Source organism: Dermacentor albipictus, chromosome 5 (genome assembly GCF_038994185.2).
Source record: "Dermacentor albipictus isolate Rhodes 1998 colony chromosome 5, USDA_Dalb.pri_finalv2, whole genome shotgun sequence".
Classification (NCBI taxonomy): Eukaryota; Metazoa; Arthropoda; class Arachnida; order Ixodida; family Ixodidae; genus Dermacentor; species Dermacentor albipictus.
In genome coordinates this window covers 106,059,376-106,080,782 of record NC_091825.1, presented here as the reverse complement: position 1 = coordinate 106,080,782, position 21,407 = coordinate 106,059,376, and the positions used below count along the sequence as shown (strand labels likewise).

Sequence of the window (21,407 nt, the reverse complement as noted above, 5' to 3'; positions counted from 1 at the left end):
ATTGTATGTGGTTATGCGGCGGTACAAGGCGCAGTCATGAGCGAAAAGACGAATGCACGATGAAATGCTGGAAGGAAGATTGTTCATGAAGATTAAAAACAAAAGTGGGCCGAGCACCGAGCCCTGCGGGACACCAGAAAGAACTTCCGTTGCGGGCGAATGATCATTATCGATAACAGTGAACTGATAACGACCGGATAGTAAACAACGAATCCATGCATGTTAATATCAGCGGATCAAGACACAAGCATGAAAGTTTGGCTAAAAGGCGCTGATGCGGTACACGATCGAAAGCTTTCGAGAAGTCGAGATATGTGAGGTCCGTCTGAAATGAGGAATCTAAATTTAGGTGAAGATCGGTTGTGAAATGGAAAAGTTGGGTTTCGCATGAGTAACCGGACCTGAAGCCGTGCTGGTTGGGAAAAAAAGAAGCTGTTGGAATTAAGGTGAGATGCAGCTTGTGAATATATTATATGCTCTAGTAGTTTGCAAGCAATGCATGCTAGTGAAATCGGTCGGTAGTTAGAAGGATCAGAACGGTCACCTGCTTTAAAAACCGGTACTACCTTGCTCAGCTTCCAGTCGTCTGGAATTGAGCCGGTAGCTATCCATTGCACGAATATTATTTGCAGAAACTGGCTTGATATGTCCTTGGTGCATTTCAGTAGCTTAGATGATATATTATCCGGTTCCGGGGCGCTTGAGACTTTAAGCCTTTCAATAAGATTTACGCTACCATGTGCAGTGATGATAATGGGCGGCATCTGTGAAAACGGAAATTTAGATAGGGCAAGGATATCTAAGGTCGGTTCATCAGTAAAAACTGAGGAAAAGTAAGAATTCATTACATGACTGCGTTTGTCTGGTGGAATTCGGGAACCATTATCGCTAACCAATGAGATATTATGTGATGACCTAATGCCGGGAGTTAAAAGTTTCCAGATTTTTTTTTGGATTGGAGCGAGTAATGTCCAGTAGATCCCTATGATAAAATTTTGTTTTTGAGCATCGCAACAGTTTTGTGTAATCGCGAAGACAAGATAAATGCCTTTCCCAACGCAAAGTGCTAGCCAAATGTTTTGCTGCCCGGAAGAGTCGTTTCTTTTTATTTGAAAGTTTTCCGAGGGCATTAGAAAACCAGGGTCTGCTGGCATCGCCTCGAATGCAAACAAGGGGTACACATCGGTCAACGAGTGATAACAATTTTTGTTTGAAAAACAGCCAATTTTCATTTACTGTTCTGGAAGTGGAAGACGGAAGTAATGAAGAAACTTGTCCAGCTCAGTGATAATATTCTGAATGTCAGCCTTCTTATAGTCTCGGATATATTTGACAGATGGTTAACGAGTAGGGATGGGTACGGACAGTTTGAACAATAAGGAGCAATGATCGCTGAAACCGGGAATGCATGATACTTACTGAATGGATTCAGGGTTCGAAGCAAGAACAAGGTCAAGAGTATTGTTTTGGCGGGTTGGCATGTCAACTGTTTGTGTAAGATTGAAGGTAAGAACTAAATTAATAAACTCCTTCGATTGGTCACTGTGCGCCGATAAGTCAAGCCAGTTAATGTCAGGGAAGTTGAAATCGCCACAAAGTAAGCACCTCGCGCGGGGATAGCGGGCCTGAAGATCCAGCAGAGTTGAATACAGTTGGTTAACAGATGATTTGTCGGCGTCCGGGGCTAGATAGCATGCAATTAAAATGATTGTACTGGAAGGAAGTGTTAAGTTCAGAGCAAATCTCATGACTACTGATTTACAAGTTTAAACTGCCGTAATAAATAGTGAAATATAAAAGTAAGCATACTATGGCATGGTTAGTTTGAGTTTCTTGCTGTCTTTCAGAATCGACCATAGCAACTGCGGCCAATGTATGTCAAATCCGAAGGCCAGAGACAAAATGGTGCCTGCCGCAGCGAGGCCGTTGCAACGCCGACCTGAGGAAGTTCGTCGAGCACAAGTCCTGACAGCTGCATTGATATGCCTCCACGCGAAAGAACGTGTGTAACAGTGCAGGCTCCAAGAGCAAAGAGAAGCTCTGAGACGTCAGATCCCCGACTTAGAGCTTCAGATGTTTTCGAACGTGTTCAACTTGGTTGCCGTCGCTACCATTCTGAGCACGACAGCCAGATCTCGATGGCGCTTTCCTCAATGCCAGCGGAGGTTTGAGGACGCCCTGCCTAATTTGGGAGAAGCGCACTTCAAGAAATGTTCTCGTGTTTCGCCAGCCACGTTCAAGTATATCGTGGAGTCTTGCCGCAGCGTTCTATAACGTGTAGATACCGTAATGACCGAGGCCATTTCTGTGGAAATAAAGAGTCGCCGTCGCGATCTACCGTTTGTGTTCTACTGCGGAATACAGGACGATTTTCACTTGGTCGTTCAACAGTGAACAAAATATACAAGGAGTTCTGTGCAGCTGTTCTGCGAAACCTTGAAGAAGCCTGGCTCAAGATGCCTGCACCCGCAGACATTGAAGGTCAGATGAGGGAGTCGCTTGTCATGACTAGGTTCACACAAGGCGTTGGTGCACTTGACGGATGCCATTTCCCTGTGTCACCTCCGAAAGAACAAGCTTCAGATTACTACATACAAGGGGTGCACTGTAAAAAAATTTACACCCTTAAAAGTCGAAAAGGGTGTAAATGTGTCTACAACTCATACCCTTAGGGGGTGATTTATGTAAGTGACACCCTAAGCGTGTGAGTTATAGACACATTTAAACCGTTTTTCGCTTTTAAGGGTGTAAATTATTTTACAGTGTGGTGAGTTGAGATTTTTACGACTATGCCCTCCTGATTACACACTTTGTTCTTTCAACGGTTGTTTACTATTGCATAGTTTCTTGAATAGTGTAGAAGTTGGTTTATTTTAAGTGTGAACATATTTTCGAATGCTTGGTTTTTGTTTGTTTGTTTGTTTTCTTGCTTTTGATCGCTGTTTGAACACTCATTTCGTTCTGCCTGCAGGTACAATATGATCTTGCTGGAAATGGTCGACCACCGTTACCGATTCTGCTTCAGAAATGTCGGCTCTCCTGGGCGGTGCCATGATGTATTTGTTTATGGCAAGTCGACACTTCGGAAGCTCATTGAAAGTGATTTATTTCAACATCCAATAGCTGTCATTGAAGGTGTTCATGTTCCTGCTATTATTTTATGCGATCAAGCGTTTTCACTGACATGTCATTTTCTAAAGCCATACCCGAATGCATTACCCAACACACCTGCATATGCATTTAATTACAACTTGTTTAAATCTAGAAGAATTGCGGAAAACGTCTTTGGCCTAATGAAAGCCAGATTTCGCTTTGTTATGAAGCGCATGGAGTGCAGTCTCGACACTGTCAGATTAGTTATTAGGGCATGCTGTGTTTTGCACAATGTATGTGAGGAATTTAGAGAACGAGTGGAGCAGCAATGGGAGCAAGAGGTGGCTATGTGGGATGCCACCCATGAACATCCTTCTCATAGTTTAGAATTATATGCTAGTAATGGGGCCAAGCTATAAAGGTGGCACTGGCAAAGCACTTTTTTGCAATATGCCAGCAACCAGCCCATCTAGGCTAGACTGACCTGCTAAAGCTCCTTATGTGTACTATACTAGGACAGACAGTTCACGTGTAGTTACATAGGCAGCCATTTCTAGCACATCCTTATTGCTTTTTTTTATTTATTTAGATGTACAAACACAGATTTGAAAGTCTGTAACTGATTGGTTCTATTTTAACGAAGTTGTCAGAAGGTCATACCATTGCTTCGCAATGGTATGACCTACAGAGAGAGATGGACACAGTATCTAGTTATGGCCTCCTTGGCTGTAAAAGCAAACAAAGCATTTCCTGTTTCGTGCAGAATACTATGGCAAGACTGTCGGGCAAACTTCCATTTCTTATGGGCTGTAATTAGTAGATTTCAGCCCCCATTGTGCATACCTCGCAATTGCGGAACTTACATGCACAAGTGCTTGTCGAAGGCAATTATGAAACCACGTATTCTTATAGGAAAGTGTGAACTCCTGTACTGATGTTAAATTTTTGAGCATTGCCATTTGTTGGGCATGTTGGTAAACTGACTTGGAAAACATATTTAGCGCCAGTGAACAAGTAGAGAAGGATGGACAGTGTTATAGTGTCGTCTCCCTTCTGTCCTTGTTCGCTGGCGCTAAATATGCTTTCCAAGTTAATTTTTAAAGATATCAATTTCATTTCATATAACACTTGCATTGTCTTTCATTCTGAGTCATGCAACTATTGAATGTACTGCTTCATGGTGAGAGGTCGTGGTTCAGTGGTTTTAACTATGAAATTCAGTGGTTTTAACTATGAATATTATTAAGCTTCTAATAAGGAACACTTTCTGCAACAGCGTCGGGCCTTGAAGGCATTGAAATAAAAAATAGCGCACACACACACACAAAATATTCTAACGGAAAAATATTCTTCAACACATTAATTAGTTGCGTGTCCCTCTTTGCAGCTTCCTCTTGCAGCTGGAGATGCCATCTATAAAGTTCGAGTTCCTGCATTTTCAAGTCGTACCAGCTTGTCCGAAACTTCTTTTGTTCCTGGACAATATCCCCAAGCACGCCGTCCCTGCTTCGTTTTCTTTTTTTTTTTTGCCAGGTAATTTGGCAGGCGGTACAGCAGCTTGGGGAAGGTTGGCCTGAAGTGGGCTGGTTGGGGCATGTCCCCGGCTGGCCAAGCCCATCGACCAGCTCTGTTGGCACTGACTCCCAGAAAATGCATAGAGGTGGGCTGTTTTCGTCGTTTCCTGGTGGTTCCAGGCTGTCTAATGGAGCGTGGTATGTCCATACCTCATGTCCCTCGTATGGCTCCCCTGGTTCCATGCTTCGGACAATCTGTAAAAGGCTGCAAAAGCATTGCTGACTTGAAGAGATCCAGTCACAGATACTGAATGTGTACTTTATGGTCGTAAGAACCTAGGTGACACTTTGAACAGTTTGATACAATTCAACCTAGGGTGTTGAAAGATCCATGCATGCTTACTTCAGAGACTGTGAGCTCTCCACAGCTGCTTTCAACAGCAAGACTGGCATAATTTGCTGGCAATGTTCCCAAAAATTTATGTATCTTCCGATAAAACTTCCATGGAACGGCTCCGGAACCTGTTGTTCGGTTCTTCGTGTGCAATCTATATGTAAAGAAATGAAAAAGACATTCGTAAAAAATGACAGAAGCCATAGAACATGCATGTGTACACTGACATCGCAAATTTTTAGCTATCATAGGGCATTAAATTGGCGCTGACACTTTCGAACTATTTATTGAAAACAGCAGACGCCCACGATGGTCAAAAGTTTCGTGACTAGGCCGCTTGTATTACGTGCGCATTACCGAAAAGGTGCGCTGACGGGAACACAACTGCACTACCGTTGCCCACATAATAAACGAGCACTGTTTTCATTTCCTTGCTCCAGAACAGCACTTAAAGCCACCAGACACAAAGCCCGAATTCGTGGCTGCTCCAAGAACTTTCTTGGTAGTATTTCGTATCCGCCGTGTAGGCGTGTACGGGCTTTCCGAAATATTTGCTGTGTTTCCCTGAATGTACATTTCAACAAGCATCGCCTGAACAGGCTACATATACAGCAGACACCCTCCTCGCATAGACGAACACCCACCTCTGCCACGTGCACTACTCAACACCCATTGCTACATAAGCGTAGAAGAGAAAGACACACACCTGTATTTGTTCCGCAGGTTTTCCATTTTAGAGTGGACTTGCGCTCGCGTCTTCGCAATTCCGCAGCTCACCAACGCGGCTGTAATGTCTTCATATATTTTCCCATTTCTTTTCTGGCCGCGAAGACCATCCGGGTTCTCCTCCCACAGCCTTATTAGTACATCTGTCTCCTCGTCAGTCCAAGTGGCGCGGAAAGCATGACGTTGCATTTTATCTTATCACGAGGAGTCTGTAAACACAAAGACTGCGTGTGAACTGCCTGCGCACGATGAAAGACTACCGTGCAGCAAATACAACCCATCCCCACGTGACTTTCATCTGCTTCACAGGCTGCCAACCTTTCGTGCAGCTTCGCTAGCTGCAACCATCCTTGTGTTCTCAGATATTGTTTACAATAAATCAAAAGGTTTCTTCTCGTAAAAGTGCCGATTCAAAGCTTCAAAGCTGTGTATAAATGTTTTCTCACAGGTTTAAACGTTTCAAATACGTTAATTACAGTGAGAAATGCGTACTCTCGACGCCGTGGCTTGGGAAGCTGCAGCGTCGAGAGTACGCATTTTTCAGTCGAATGAGTTCTGGCAAACGCATTAAGTAACGAATGGATTAAGGTGAATGAAATTTATTTGCTCGTGTGGCACCACGCAAATGACATTAAAAAATAAGGCATTAGAAAGTTAATGCCATTTTTTCTGCCCGTGTGGCACGGGTATAACATTTCACATCACGTCACGACTGTCGTATGCCGTCAATATATCAGCGCCAAATAACGTCAACGAACGCACAAAGACAAAGCTTCACTCACATCGATTCCCACAGTGCGTGGGATCTGCATATTTTTTCTTTCTATTTTTTTATGTTTATGACTATGAGCTTCAAGATTCTCCCGTGACGCTCCCTCTTAGTGATTTTTTTTTCTTTTAACGCGTAAGCCTTCGCTGGCGAGCTCCCCAGCCCTGTTACGCGAAAAGTGTAATACGTTGTGTCTGCACAAAAAATGTGTAATTCGCATAGTTAATACAGTTAATCATTTTGATAGTGTTGTAGATGCTGCCATCTGGTGAAAGCGGGGCGAGATAGTTCCCGTGACGGTGTGTGGTCGGCGATCTGGCAGAGCTGTCCATTGAATCAAAGCGTTTCATTAGTGCTTCTGCCTGGCGGAAGAAGCCGCGAAGAGTCAAGACCTCTTTGCTTGTTTCTAATCGCGGAGGTTTCGTCCCCCGTCCCCAAGGCCTGTGTACTGGGGACGGGGAGTAGGGGCCTCCTTATCCGGCGGTACAATAAAGTTGCTATCATCATCATCATCATCATCATCATCATCATCATTTGGCAGAGCGTGCTGCTGCTTCTTCTTTAAATAGAACACGTCTGCGAACAAGCCCTAAAATACCGGACGATGGTTATACGCGAGACAACATTAGGCCAATGGCACTAACATCAAAGTTTGTAAAGTTGATATAAGGAGCATTACATGTTCATGTTCAGAATTTTAATAATAAGAGAATGCTTCTTAGTCCATATCAAATTGGATTCAGGCCGGGCACTCCATACGACAGGTGCATATTGACCTGCAAAGTCGTATACAACTTGCACGGCGCCAAGGTAAGTATGCAGCATCGGTTGCGCTTGATATCACCAATGCATACGATAGCGCCAAACACGGGATGTTGGTAAGCCAGCTGCGAGAAATTAAGTTTCCCAAATATTTCCAAGCATGGATTACGCAATTTTTAAGTGGCAGAAAATTTTATTGCTTCAAGAACGGCTTTTCACCGAGTACATAGAGAGAGGCAAAAGGAGTTCCACAGGGCTCAGTGCTGCCTCCGGTTTTATTCAGTATTTTAGTGAGCTCCATTCCATCCCAAGAGGACGTGTACAAATACGTGTCTGCTGATGACATTGCATTCATCTCATCGGCAAAGGATATACAAACACTATACGAAAACCTGTTCTAGAAGCCTGGCTAAATTCCTTTCGTCTGGCTCCAAACGTGAACAAGTGCTCATTGCTCGTATTTCCTCTGGAGGACCCAGTACATATACCTCTGTCCCGTACATGTAGTACATATACCTCTGTCATTCCACAAGTGGATGCTGTTAAGTATGTTGGTGTTATTTATGACAGCTAGCTCTCTTTTGTGGCGTGCACACATAGATTATATTGCAGCTAAGGGCATTCGAGCGGTGGGATTGTTACGTAGACTGAGCAACAGTCGATCAGGGATGCGCATGGCCACTTTGTTATCAAACTACTGTATGTATGTACTCCCTGTCCTGGAATTCGGCTGTGTGCTATACTCTCGGGAGCCTGTATATAAGATCCGCCTTCTTGTTCTTCTAGAACAGCAGGCATTAAGGATATGTTTAGGGCTGCCAATATTTGTAGCAAATACGATTTTTTTTATCTAGAAGCAAGAATTCCTTCTCTTGTAACTCAGTTTCGTGTGCTCGCGATACAAACATTTTTAATGGCGTACGAATCACCAATAAGACGTTGCCAAACAGTGTTCATTGCTCAGCCTAGTATGGTTTTCGATGTACATTGCTCTCAATTCCATACCCATCAAGTTCGTTTCGTACAAACTCTTCTCGATCCGTTGAACGTTAGAATCAAAGAAGTAAAGCCCATTTGTGACAGGGAAAATTTTCTTAGCATACAATTTGACGATATTTTTCCAGGCAACGCAAAACACCTACCTTACCGAATCTTAACTGCTATTTTACAGGATTATTTAATAAAATCACAAAGAGATATAGTCATAGCGACTGTTGCCAAGCAAAACCAAGAAAAATGTAATGGTACATGCGGCCCTATTCTCGGTTGGTCATCCTTGCTGCGGCTTCCAGACTTTGTACCAATAATTCTTGCAGAATTTTTAGCGATAGTATTGGCGCTTCATAAGTTTGCCGAACAAAAGATTATGTAGTCATTCCTGATTATTTGTCCTTGTGTACTTCGCTCACCGCACCTAAAGAATCTCGGGTTCTGGGAGTGTTTAAATTATTAGTACCTCAACACTTAAAGACACATTAAAGACAAATACTAAGTCGACGTGGACTGTTTAAATGCCGTTCTAGAAACCTCGCAACGCTTTTCTCGTGCCAAGAAAATACGTTGTTTGCGAGAAATTTACATCGGAAGGGCCCGAATGCCTTGTTTTGAAATTCAAATCGCCCGCCACTCAACCGAGGGACTGGTGACGTTACATACGCCATCACCACTGATTGAAACGTTTATTAGAAAGGGTGGCCTAAGAAGGAGGTGAGGGATCAGGTGAAAGGCAGGATGCCTGCCTCCTTAGCAAAGGACAGCAAAGCGTTAATTGTTCTGGCGACTTCTGCTTGCGGTGCGACCCAGTCTTCGTACGACACCACCCTTAGAGGTCGGGTGTGCTTGTCCCTGAGGCTGGCTGTGGCAGGAGAGGACCAGATCAGTTGTTTGAAATTGACGTTGATCGCAGGGCATCTGGGGCATTCCACCTGTGTTCCTCCTCTCCACTTGCTCAAAACACCCAGTGTAATGGATGACTTAGCGGTGGTTTCGCCGCTGCAGCTGCTTGTTGGTCAGGTGGCCTAGACCATTGGGGCATCCCGCGACATCACGTGGAAGTTGAATTTTCTGCTAATTGCAGTTTGTACGAAACTACTGAAACGCGAAAGCGTGGACGGCGCGGAGTCGAGCGAAAACGAAACCTTTCGACCGCCCGCGTCGTTGTCAAGAGTAATTTGAATGAGTTCTTTTTTTTTTCTAAATATAGGATAGAACTAGGCAAGTAGCATTTCATTTCGTCTTATAATATCATACAAAGATTTTTTTTTTTTTGCAACGAGTGGTTGAGTACATAGCGACAAAATTTAGCTGAGTGCTTTCGTCATCGGGTAAGTACTTGAATGTCCTGGGCAAGTCTCTAATAATGTCCTGCCTTTACCTCAGTTTCTCAATTACTAAGGCTCTGTTCGCGATAATCTTTACGTCTTAAAGATTCTAAAGCACTAATCTATCACTTTTTATTGACCTAGTATTTGCATTTAGTGTCCCTTTAACTAATATCCATTTAGCCTGGGTGCCTGGGCATACAGGCCTAGTTCTAAATGAAACGGCTGATTCATTGGCAAAGGCGTCCCTAGCTGGCCTAGCCATTCATATTCTATTCAAACTCTGAATGCAAAATTTTTCGCCTCCTTTTCTTTTACCTAAATTGAACTTGAATTGTTTTTACTTCATGGTCGTGGTAGAATTTTCAGTTTCGTAAAATAGTGCAGGCTCTACATCCTCTATCTTTCGATTATAGCTTGCCTATCATAAAATTCTGACTTATTTTACACTTTACTATAACCTGTACCCTATTCTTGGCCAATCTCCCAGAGTGGGTACGTTCCAGCAGATCCCAAGGATCTACATCTACGTCAGAGAGACTTATAAACGTGTGGTTATGTGACTCCTCGTCTGGCTGTCTCTCTCTCCCCTCCATGTTACAACATGGTGTCGGAATAACGGTTGCTACCAGCGGACATCGGCTCCTAGCCATCCTCGGTGCGAAGGATGACGTCAGCAAAGAAACGCCGGTGAGCTTCTCCCTGTACGCACATTTCGGAACACAAGCAACGCGAACGCTTAACATTCTGGGCCATGGCGTCATTCGTAATCCTACCACCGGACGTCTTCGAATTTTATTCGCCGAACGAGTGGCCGAAGGGGAAACCAAGATTCGAACGTTTCCGAGTCGCCTCAGAGTTGTGCGTGAAGCCCAAAAAAGATCAAGTCGACACGCTACTCTGCATCATGGGCGAGCAGGCCGAGGAAATCTACGCGCCCTCTGCTCTCTCTGTAGAGAACGCCAAGAAACTCGATGCAGTTGTAGAGCAGTTCAACAAATACTTGATACCGCGACGCAACGTAATCTTTGAACGAGCCAGATTCAACACCAGAGTGCAACAAGACGGCGATGCGGCCAAGGATTTCGTTACTGCGATTCACGCACTTTCGAAAGATTGCGAGTTCTGCTCTCTTCGAGAATAGTTCGTGTGCGACCACCTGGTAGTTGGAATCATTCCCATGGTGGCAAAAGGAGCGCAGCGCCAGAGTTCCTTCTCGTAATTCTTGGGAACTCTACGCACAATAATTTCCTTCCGCCACTACTCAACCGATTAAGTAGAGCGTTACTGTTGTTGATTCTTTCATTGAGTGGCACGTACACATCGAGGGGGAATTGGCCAAGGTAGGCGCTTGCTTCCTGCTAACTTAATGGACTGTGTTACTACAATGTGAATTAATCTTTGTAACTAAGATGTATTACTGAGATGTAGAGCTGTTTCATTGCGTAATTCCGTAGAGAGCAGTGCAAGGCACCATCACATCTGTAGGGTTACAAAGATGGCGACAGCAGCTTGCATTTCCATGCTTCTGCATCTAAAATAAAAAATAAAGAGACAGCTGCAGCCGCGTTCAGGAAGGTGCCGGAGGGTACCACAATAGTTGGTTTCGTTTCGAAAGAAGCTCGCTTTCTTTGGCGGAGGAGGCGCAATACTCACTGGACGAACAGGGTCGGGCACTCAAATGGACACTGCCACCTGAAACTGAAAGCACGCACACCCTCCAAAATACAAGCTATAGTCACGTTATTTTTTGCCATGGTCAAGCACTGTCTGAAAAAAAAAACACGAGAAAGAAGGCAAGACAACCAATAGAAAGACTAGTCCCGGAAACCTTTCCTAGCCCCGGAAAGGTTAGCAAAGTATGTCAATAACTATGTAAGAACTTTCAACGTTATTGCGCTACGTACAGCAGACAATAACGGATGCAAGATGGACACTTGACTGGGAGCGAAGATGCAAACTGGCACGAACAAGTTTGCGTCTTCGTTCCCACTCAGGGTCCCCCTTGTCCTCGTTACTTTGTACTGTATATAGCGCAGTAACACTGAACGTGCACCAACTAGTCCAATTAATCGCACTGTTATATGAAAGAACTATATGAATTAACTATAAAATAATCAAGGTTCCCTAGCCCCAGAGAGCTAGGAAGCCATGCCAATTTTGGTTCTTTCTGTTAGTTATTTTGCCTTGTTCTTTCTTGGAAATTGAAGTCAGGGGTTTTACGCACCAATGCCACGATCCAATTATGAGCCACGCGGTTAGAGAGGGTGGCACTCGAGATTAATTTTAACCATCTATGGCGTTTTGACGTGCTTGCTCTGCTCTGCACTATTTGCTCGTGCCAAAAAAAAAAAAATCCCGTGACCATCCATGGCTTGTGTTTAAGGTGCGAGTGATTTTATTACAACTTCCAAATTGCTAGCGTGCTTCGCTTTCTCTGTGGGATGTCCGGCTGTGTTTACGCGCATAATATTAACTACATTCTAGTGCGTATTCGTGCGTCATCACGCAAAACGCAAATACATCTGCGTGTACTTACAATTTCGAAGGCGCAAATAAACACCTCAGCGTGTACATACTCTCGCGACTATCGAAGGCCGCCTCACTTTGCTCTTTAATGGCCCCTGTAGATTCTAGCTAGATATCGCAGGCAAATAGAGGATCTGCATTTTCCACTTGTTAGACGCAGCAAAACATACCGCGACTTCCCGCGAACGCAAGCTGAGGTGATAATTTTTTTTCTTTCTTGAAATTGACTACATGGCGATCTAGGCATATACGTGGCATGTTGCTATAGAGCGAAGGCTCATTTACTGCAAGAAAGCTTTCCCCCTCGTTTCTGCAAACTCAGCCTTCCGCGTTGTCGCCCTCGGGACCCCTTTTTATTTCCTTTTCGTTCCGACAGCCTCCGCGAATATAGGGATTGTTGCTCTTGCGTCCTCAAGTGCATCGACTAGAACATTGGCTTTCGGCAGTGAAGGAGTCGTATTCGATGGCAGGCCGGAATCTTTAGTGAACGATTGTCCGTAAGTGCGAATTCGTGACAGGCACCGCGTTCGTCGAGTGGACGCGCACGTGCGACATATGCTATAAGTCCATTTCGGCCGTCGTTGTGTTATCGCAAATAAAGAAAAGTGAGAACACGTGATACGTATCTAGAATAAAATACAACCGTTAGCTATCAGCTGTCTATACGAAAACAGTGAGAAAAGAAACGTACAAAGAGTTCCCGCGATAAGTCCGATTGTCCTTGCCAATCGTGTGCAAGCGTAAAAATTGCGAACTCTACTAGAAGAGAAGAAGAATGGGCAGAACGAAAAACAGCACTGCACGCGGTGCCGGTTCATTCGAAAAACCGACACTTGTACGACGGGTTCATGCGGCTATTCACCGCGCATCGGAAAGCGGGGGCAAAATTGGTCGAGTGCTGGAGGGGCACATTGCACGCGTCGCCGCTGCTGTTGGCCGCGCAGGTGGACAGGCAGTAGGTGAGGAAGAACACCTGGTCCTCGGAGAAGTCTTCCAGGCCCCGCAGACGAAGCTCGTCGACGGCGTACTTGCGCTGGTGCTGCGACGCCACTTCGCTTCGGTACGCCGCGTACACGACGGACAGCCCGGTCGCCAGCGGGAACAGCGCCGCCTGGCGCCGCGAGCCGGGTCCTCCGGTCGGGCCGCCCTGCCCGTGCAGGAAGTCGCAGTTGACGCGCTTGTGGTACTCCTTCGACGCTCCCCACCAGGCCTCGTTGTCGCCGGCCTTGCTGACGAACGCGCCGCGGCCGTCGAACGAGCGCACCATGCACTGCGCCAGCATCGGGCCCAGCGACCCGTACTGCATGGAGGGCGCGCCGTCGGCGTACAGGATCGGCGGCTCCATGGCGCCCAGCGCCACGTAGGCGATGTTGTAGTAGTAGTTGTAGCGACTCGCGTCGCCGCCGCCCAGCCGCTTCGAGAAGATGCTGATGAAGCTGTCCTCGCCGATGACCTGGCGGTACGCCTTGGATATGGCGATGAAGTTCTCCACGAAATGACCGCGGATCCTGGGGAACTTCTTGTACAGCTGGTTCAAGTCGATCTTCGAGAAGAAGCGGTCATCGGGCATCGCGTTGAAGCTCAGCTCGTCCAGCTTGGCGATCGCCTTCGCCTTGACGTTCTCCTCGATCCATCGGCTGTTGCGGAACTGCTGCTTCAGCTCCGCCTTGATGAAGTCGTAAAACTGTTGCAACGCGGCGCGGACGGTGGAGTTGTAGCGCTCGTATATGTGTCTGGCCGAGATGAGGAGTCCGAAATACGACTGCACGTAGTTCAGGCAGGCCCTCTTCATGGCCATATCGAGCGCAGCGGGGTCAAGATTGAGGACCAGCTCCGGCTTTCTGGCGATCATCCACAGGTTCTGCCGGACAAACACCCACGCCAACCCAGTAAGCAGAGACGCCCTCTTTTCTGCGTAGTTTTTCACCAGGCGATCGAGGTTCAGGAGGATGGTGGCGTCCTCGAGCGACACTGGACTGTACAGCGTCCACCTGAACTGGGGCCCGTGGAGTTCGTTCAGCGTGTCCCGCCACCAGTTCGACGCGGGCTGTATGAAGTGCTCAATTTCGTTCAGCGCAAACGTGGTGTCGTTGGTGGCATCCGGCGGCACGCTGATGGAGGCGTTCATGAGGTCCTTGACCACCGCTTCCAGTTCCGCGTAGGCGCTGTCCGGAAGCTTGGCCTTCAGATGTCCGCAGTGCTCCCGGACGTTGGCTATCCACTTTTGCGGTTCGCTCAGGTCCTGCCATTTGGGCGTCATCAAGCCGCGTCTCATGTAAAGCGTCTGGCTCCTCTTTCTGTACACGGGCATGGCTCGCAGGTTAAAGAACACGTGAAAGTTCCAGTTGATGCTCAAGTTCAGCAGCAACTTCAGCGGATCGACCACGGCGTTCTGTACCTTCTCGGGCCAATCCAGGCCAAGGTCGCGCTTAAAATTCTTGAAGATCTCCAGCTCGCTGTCCATGTCGGTGCGACCCCCTATGCAACTCTGGTAGTGCTGGGGTGCCATCGGCACCACGGACAGCTGTGGATCCGCCTCCATCTCCTTCATCGCCATGGCGGCCGACGAGGTGAAGACGCGCGCTAGCATTGATTTCTCCTTGCCCACGGCTTTCCAGGAGCCGCAGGCGAACTTGTAGAAATCGGTGCACGGATCGGCGCTCGTGTCCATGGCGGCCTTCAGCTCTTCGGCGTGCTTCCGGCAATCGGGAGTTTCGCAGAAGCCCACGACGGGCACGTAGGCCAGCCATCTGCTGATGAGCAGCACGGCAACGGCGACAGTCATCGCCGTCAGGAACAACACGATGGCGGTGTGCGTGTTTGCCCTGTGCGTGTTTGCCCTGTGCGAGCTTAGATGTAAAGAGCTCGTCTGCATACGATGGAAAGAAGAAAAAAAAAGCATGACACCAGTTGCAACCAACTTGTTACAATTAAGCGATGCTTTCTTGAACTGTTTCGACAGAGGTTTTTGCAGAGGGACGCGTAATTATGCCTAATTGTAGTTAAAGGACCCGTCACCAGGCCTGGCCATTTTGAGCAGACGAGCGCAGTGCATACAATGCGCACTAACGATCGGTTCTGCTAAGTATTACGTCCCTGGGAGCCGCGGAAAGAGTTTACGTTTGAATCCAACAAACACAGTCTGCCCTCCTCCTCGCTGGCGCCGCGCTCCCAGCCGGAGAGTTGGCGTCGATCGTACATGGCAGTGTTGAGTCGCCACTCAAAGTGAGACGTGACTTGGAGAATTATTCGAGGCAGCATCAGTTATTCACATGATTGGTTGCTCTAATAGACGAATTAGGGTTTACAGAAAAATCGACAGTCGCTTGAGCACACGCTAAAGAGGATGAAGGCGAAATCCTGCGCGCTTTCGACACATTCATTAATTCTCATTTGAATGCGTTGTTCCTTCCTATTACCTGTTCTCTCTCTGCACTTGTTTTAATGCGAGAGCATTATATGGCTCATGAGGCGGGAAATCCGGCAATATATAAAGGTCGACGACTCGACTCCCACGAAAGGTAGTGGGCTTGAGTGTCCTAAATAACTATACCTTCATTAACTGTGGCTTAATTTCCTTCGCCTAAAGGTCTAAGGCTTGACTCCCACCAAAAGTCGTAGGCTCGTATGCAATAATTCTACTTTAATGAACTATTTTTAATTAAAATTATTTTAATTAGCACCAAAGGTCGTGGGTCTGACTACCATCATAGTTTGTGGGTTCAAATGACTTAATTACCTAGATATATTTTAACTATGGCTTAATTAACTTAGTCTTATAACAAGTGCAGAGAGAACAAGTAATAGGAAGTAACAACGCATTCAAATGAGAATGTCAAGTAACTTAATGAATGTGTCGTGTCGCCTTAATTAACATCAAAGGTCATGTGCTTAACATTAGTCGACCAACTTTTAAGACGTGCATTAGTGCCACCTAGTAGCGCCGTGAAGGCGCTACATGGTGCATGTGACGCTTATCGAAACCTTTTTCTTTCAAATTTTCGCAATCCAAAGTCTGGGTGCAGGCCTTATACAAGGGCTGGCCTAACACTAGTAAATGCGATATGTCCTACTAACGTAATTATTTACTGCAGCTGTGTGCAAAAGTCCCTGCTACGTTTATTCAGCGAGATTTCGACGGCAAACACTGAGTAAAAGGCGGAGGCACCAGGTCCACGTACTGTGGTACTGCTGAGTGACTGCAATGAGATAGGCATAAGTATCAGAATTAGTATGTTTGTTGGATGCCTACGTTCCTAGGTTTGTCAGCATGTCTACTATTATTGTGTGGTAATTACGGAGCAACACAGCAGAACCAAAAAAAAAGAAAATAAAGCTTTGAGTCCTCTCTCTTTCATCTACAGCATCAGATCGTGTCGTGTAATGACCTGCACGGAGTCCATCCGTATCTAGTCAGCCACGATGCTTGAAGTTTTGCGACGTCTATGTTAGCCACACGTTTACCTTTAGAGGTTTTGAAATGCATTTCCTCTTTTTTTTCTTTTTTTGCACCGTTGTAACTCAATGCTTCTAAACGAATGCATCAAGCAGCACCCATATTAAAGGATGACGTTGCCATAGCACCACACTGAATATCAGACACATTACAACGTTCGTTGCATTTTCATAACCTACCGAGCCCACAGACACATCCATTTCATGCTGCAAAGCTTGAATTTGCAACATGTCCAGGAAAGCTGGATATGTGAAGCAAGTAGAAGGCACAATTTTCCAGCAAACATCTAGTTACTTCTTTTTATATTTGATTGATTGATTGATTGATTGATTGATTGATTGATTGATTGATTGATTGATTGATTGATTGATTGATTGATTGATTGATTGATTGATTGATTGATTGATTGATTGATTGATTGATTGATTGATTGATTGATTGATTGTGAAATCAGTGCAGAGGCTACGAGAGTCGCCACAGTTGAGAGCTCTGGATTAGTTTATACCACTAGTGCATGCTTAACGCTACTTCCTTAACGTACACTTCCTTAGTTAGTGCTTCCTTAACTAGCTGGAGCGTCCTTGTGTTCGCCCCCTTTGGAATGCGCCAACCTCGACAGGTATTTCAACCCACGACTTCGCGTGCCGCACGTGAATGCTGTATTCACTGAGTCACCATAATTAGAGCTAGTGACAACATTGCAACACTTATTTTAAAAAAATTACAAGGTCTCTTAAGATCTCTCTTAAGAGGGGAACGGCGAAAGCCTACTCTTCCCCCTCTTAGCATTCGCCTCTTTCTTTTTGCCTCTATCTCTTCTTTCTTTTAGTCATTACTGCTCACTACTAAGCATGTCAGTAATTTGTAATCAATTGTCATTACAAGGCGTTGTTATGCATGTTGGTCACATCATAGTCAGTAGTAGCCATTACAAGTCATTCCAGTCATTTTTAGTCATTGCTGGTCATTACTAAGGATTTTTAGAAATTTCTAATCAATTGAAGTTGTTACTAGTTGTTAGACATATTGGTCATTTCATAGTCACTACTAGTCATTGCAAGTCATTTCAGTCATTATTAGTCATTACTGCTCACTAGTAAGCATTTTTAGTCGCTTGTAATCAATTGTGGTCATTAAAAGCCGTCGTTAGACATATTGGTCATTTCGGAGTCTTTAGTAGTCATTACAAGTCATTAGTAGTCATTATTAGTCATTACTAGTCATTATTAACCTCTACCAATCTCTATTATAACATTATCATTCACCGTCACTGTCAATCATGTTTCATTCTTGAATCTGTCTTCAATCTGACTTCATGTGGCATGATGACGCTTCGGCGGACACTCCGGCGGTCAGCTCTGCTGACAGAAACTTCACCATGAGCCTAGAAAGGCGTTCGACTTAATAAAAAAAGATGCGCCTGAGTTCCTTCTGTGGCACTGCAAGTTGTTTCGCTCGTAGAAGGGGAAGCCATAAATGAGTACTGAGAAGATTTGCCGACTCTTGATTTTTTCTTCTATTAAGTGAATGTCCTAGACCTCAAAGCACGAGAAAAAAAACGCTACCACTAAATAATTTATTATAACGGTTTTCTACAGCCGGTATCGGTTTTGTTTCCCAGGATGCCACTGCGCCGTGACGTCATGACGCAGAAAGGGGTCGTGTGAAAACAGGGCATCGCGACGTTTTGACACTCGCTCTAGCTCGCTCGGTCTAAACTGCTATGCTGTTTCATCGGGCCTCACAGCAAGGCATGACACCTATAAAAGCACGAAAAAAATATATATTTTGCAGACTCTTTGAAGGTGGAAACGACGTGCAATGCATAAGCGTAAGCCGCATTTACCACCTTGTGTCAATTTACATATTTTTTTTTATGCTGAAGTAAAAGCGTGCGCCGAAAAAGTAAGCTCGGTTCCGATGTACGGAATGACTTTCCTATTAGATATAAAAATCTCGTAGAAATAAACTATATAGTCCGAAGCTCCCTATGGCTGTCCACATCTTAACTCACTGAAAGAGACACCAGATAATTGCTGCGTGTGAAACGTGCTTTATGCGCCTGCAATGACGGGGAAGCGCCACTCGGCGCCGAGCCTTTATTATTATTATTATTTGCTATTACTATTATTATTTGCTTGTGCTGTCAGCCTTTCGACAGTTACACGGTTAGTGAGAAGCAGCACGTACAATAACGATTGAATTCGTAAGTAATACAATCACAAGCTATTAAAACAAATAAATATGTATAAACATGATTAAACTGAGAAACATCAGAAAAATACATGTAGTAAGCATATAAAAAGGGAGCAAAGCCCGGTATAAATGAGTATATGCAAAAATATACACGTCGTCAAAAAAATCTAATGAAGAGAGTTCGAGCAGCATCAGACACGAGGAGTATAAGTCTCGTGTCTGATGCTGCTCGAACTCTCTGTATTGTGAAGGAGATGAAAACAGTTCCTTCACAATACATGAATCTAGATTCAAAGATTGCTATAGGAGGGCTTCTCCATTCTTTTTTTTTTCTGGAAATAAGGAGCAAGCATAGCTTGTTGGATGATTGTGGTTGTTAAAAAAATGAAGAAATAAAGACCGTGCCGTCTTCTTCTTAACGTTCTACCTTGTTGTGCTGTTAGGCATGGTTTTAGTGAAATAATTTTTTTGTAATCAGGAAGAGAGACTTCAGCTGAGCTGCGCGCCTCCTTTCGGCTAGCGTTGGCAAGTTTAGCCGGCGTATAGCATTAAGGAAACAGAGTCTGTGCGGGTGCAACCCGAAAGTGTAAACCCGGCTGCCCTCTGTTGCACCTTTTCCAATTTATCGGTCAATCCAGACTGAACAGGGTCCCATACAATGCTTGCGTATTCAAGCGTCCGCCTCACGTGTTTCAGATATTCAGTTAATTGTTGTTGACTGGGACGCTGGTTGCAGAATTTCGTGATGTGGTCGTTCCAACTCAAGCTCTCTTTCTTTTGTTATATTTAACTCAAGGCACTTAAAGGTGTCTGCCATGTGAAGTACTGCAGACTGCACTGTGTAAATGTGTCCGACCACATACTGCGCAATGCAAATGTATTGCCCTAGTTTACGTTACATTTCCATATTTCGCATAATCTTTCAATACTCTTTAGAGCTTCACTTGACGACTGCTAATCTTTCTTGCTTTTTTTTATATATACTATCGTATGAACCAAGCTTTGACAGTCCCCACTGCGATCGTCTCCGCCATACCCTAACTAGAAGAGAAGCTTGCGCGAGTTGAGGGTGTTCGTGTTGCTTGATTCATTCAGCGCAAGGACGAGCACTTCGTCCTCGTCTGTTTTGCGCTGGTAATTTCGCGAAACGTGAATCTGTCATACCCGTCGTCGTGACAATTGCATTGTTTGCAAGGCATCCCGATCACCAGTCTTGCTGTGATCCTGCATAAATAAAAAAAGGGAAAATAAGATTACTCAACAGCTCCTGAAAAAACACTACGCCTGTCTTCATGCTACTATTTATGTAGATTGGCATTTACCGAACCAGCGAGCACGTCACAATGTACGACGCTATCTAATTGATAAAAACATATCCTGAGAAGCCAACAAACACTGACACCAAGCACAACATAGGGGAACTTGCTTGTGCCTAATAAATGTAATGTAGAAGAGATAAGTTAATGGAAATGAAAGTGGGTGAAAAAACAACTTGTCGCAGGTGGGAACCGAGCCCACAACCTTCCCAAGAAAGTGGATGGGAGAACAGCGCCGCGGTAGCTCACTTGGTAGAGCATCGCACGCGAAATGCGAAGGTTGTGGGTTCGGTTCCCACCTGCGGCAAGTTTTTCTTTCATCCACTTTAATTTCCATTAACTTATCGTTTCTACATTCCATTTATTAAGCACAAGTAATTTCCCCTATATTGTCCTTAGTGTCAGTGTTTGTTGGCTTCTTATGATATGACTAATAAAAATCGGGCCCCTCGGTTAACCCCCTTTCTTCTCGTTGATAAAAAAAGTGGCTGTGGCTTAGCTAAGGTTAAGCCCAGGATGCGAAGCATACTAGCCTTTATTTTAACGCGACAGCGTTAAGGAGCTCGTGTCGCAGAAAAGCCGGTGTCGTCGGCGTCGGCTCAGGCGTGCGGCGCTTGCTCAGGCGCACATTTCGTTGTCGCGCCGAACGCTGCGTTGCTCGACGCTCACCGCGTCCGATGCGGCGAGCGTAGTCGCTGCGCCGTAGCAAAGCCACCTAGAAACAGTCTCTGTAACACGCTGCAACCTTCGCTTCTCATTGCAACGAGCAGCTCTGTCTCCAGGAGGCATCTCACCTCGTGAGTGTCTAGCAGAGGCAAGCGCAGCTGCTTATATACCGCCGCGACGCCGCGAGCGACGGGGCGAGTTGGAGCCCCGTTTCTCCTCTGTCGTGACGTCACGGTGCCACGTGGTATTGAAGGCGACACCGCCGCGCCTGAAGAGCTGGGTTGAGCTCTAGTAATATGCTTCGCATAAAACATAGTTATTTAAGGGGTTTTACGTGTCGAAACCTCGATATGATGACGGGGCATGCCGTGGCAGGAGACTCCGGATTAATTTTGAACACCTGGCAATGCGCGTTCCTGTGCATTTCGCCCCCATCTAGATGCGGCTGCCGCGGCCGCGATCGAACCCGTGACTTCGAGCTCAACGGTTCGGCGCCACAGCGACTCGGCTATCGTGGCGGGTGCGATGTTATCCGATCGTGTGCAGTGCTACGCGACTATGCGTACAACGACGTACGTTCGCTGCGATGCAAAAAAAATCGACAGGCGATCCCTATGCGAGGCGTTGATGCAAGCGCACCGATTAATCGATTATTATTATTATTA

At 45.6% G+C, this 21,407-nt stretch overlaps 1 protein-coding gene across 3 annotated transcripts in view; it reads right to left on the bottom strand.

The window, feature by feature from the left end:
- Positions 1-12,727: 12,727 nt before the first annotated feature.
- The window catches only part of LOC139060001 (neprilysin-like), a 29,833-nt gene continuing 21,153 nt past the window's right edge, over positions 12,728-21,407 (bottom strand). For 2 of the 3 annotated variants that reach the window (XM_070538677.1, XM_070538678.1), the window contains 2 exons: positions 19,925-19,984; positions 12,728-14,977 (listed from right to left, as the gene is read on the bottom strand). In XM_070538677.1, coding sequence (XP_070394778.1) covers positions 12,923-14,977; positions 19,925-19,984 — 2,115 coding nt within the window. In that variant the 3' untranslated portion in view covers positions 12,728-12,922. Of the gene's footprint in view, positions 16,308-19,924; positions 19,987-21,407 lie in introns of those variants that run through there. The other variant, XM_070538679.1, reaches the window with a different exon arrangement.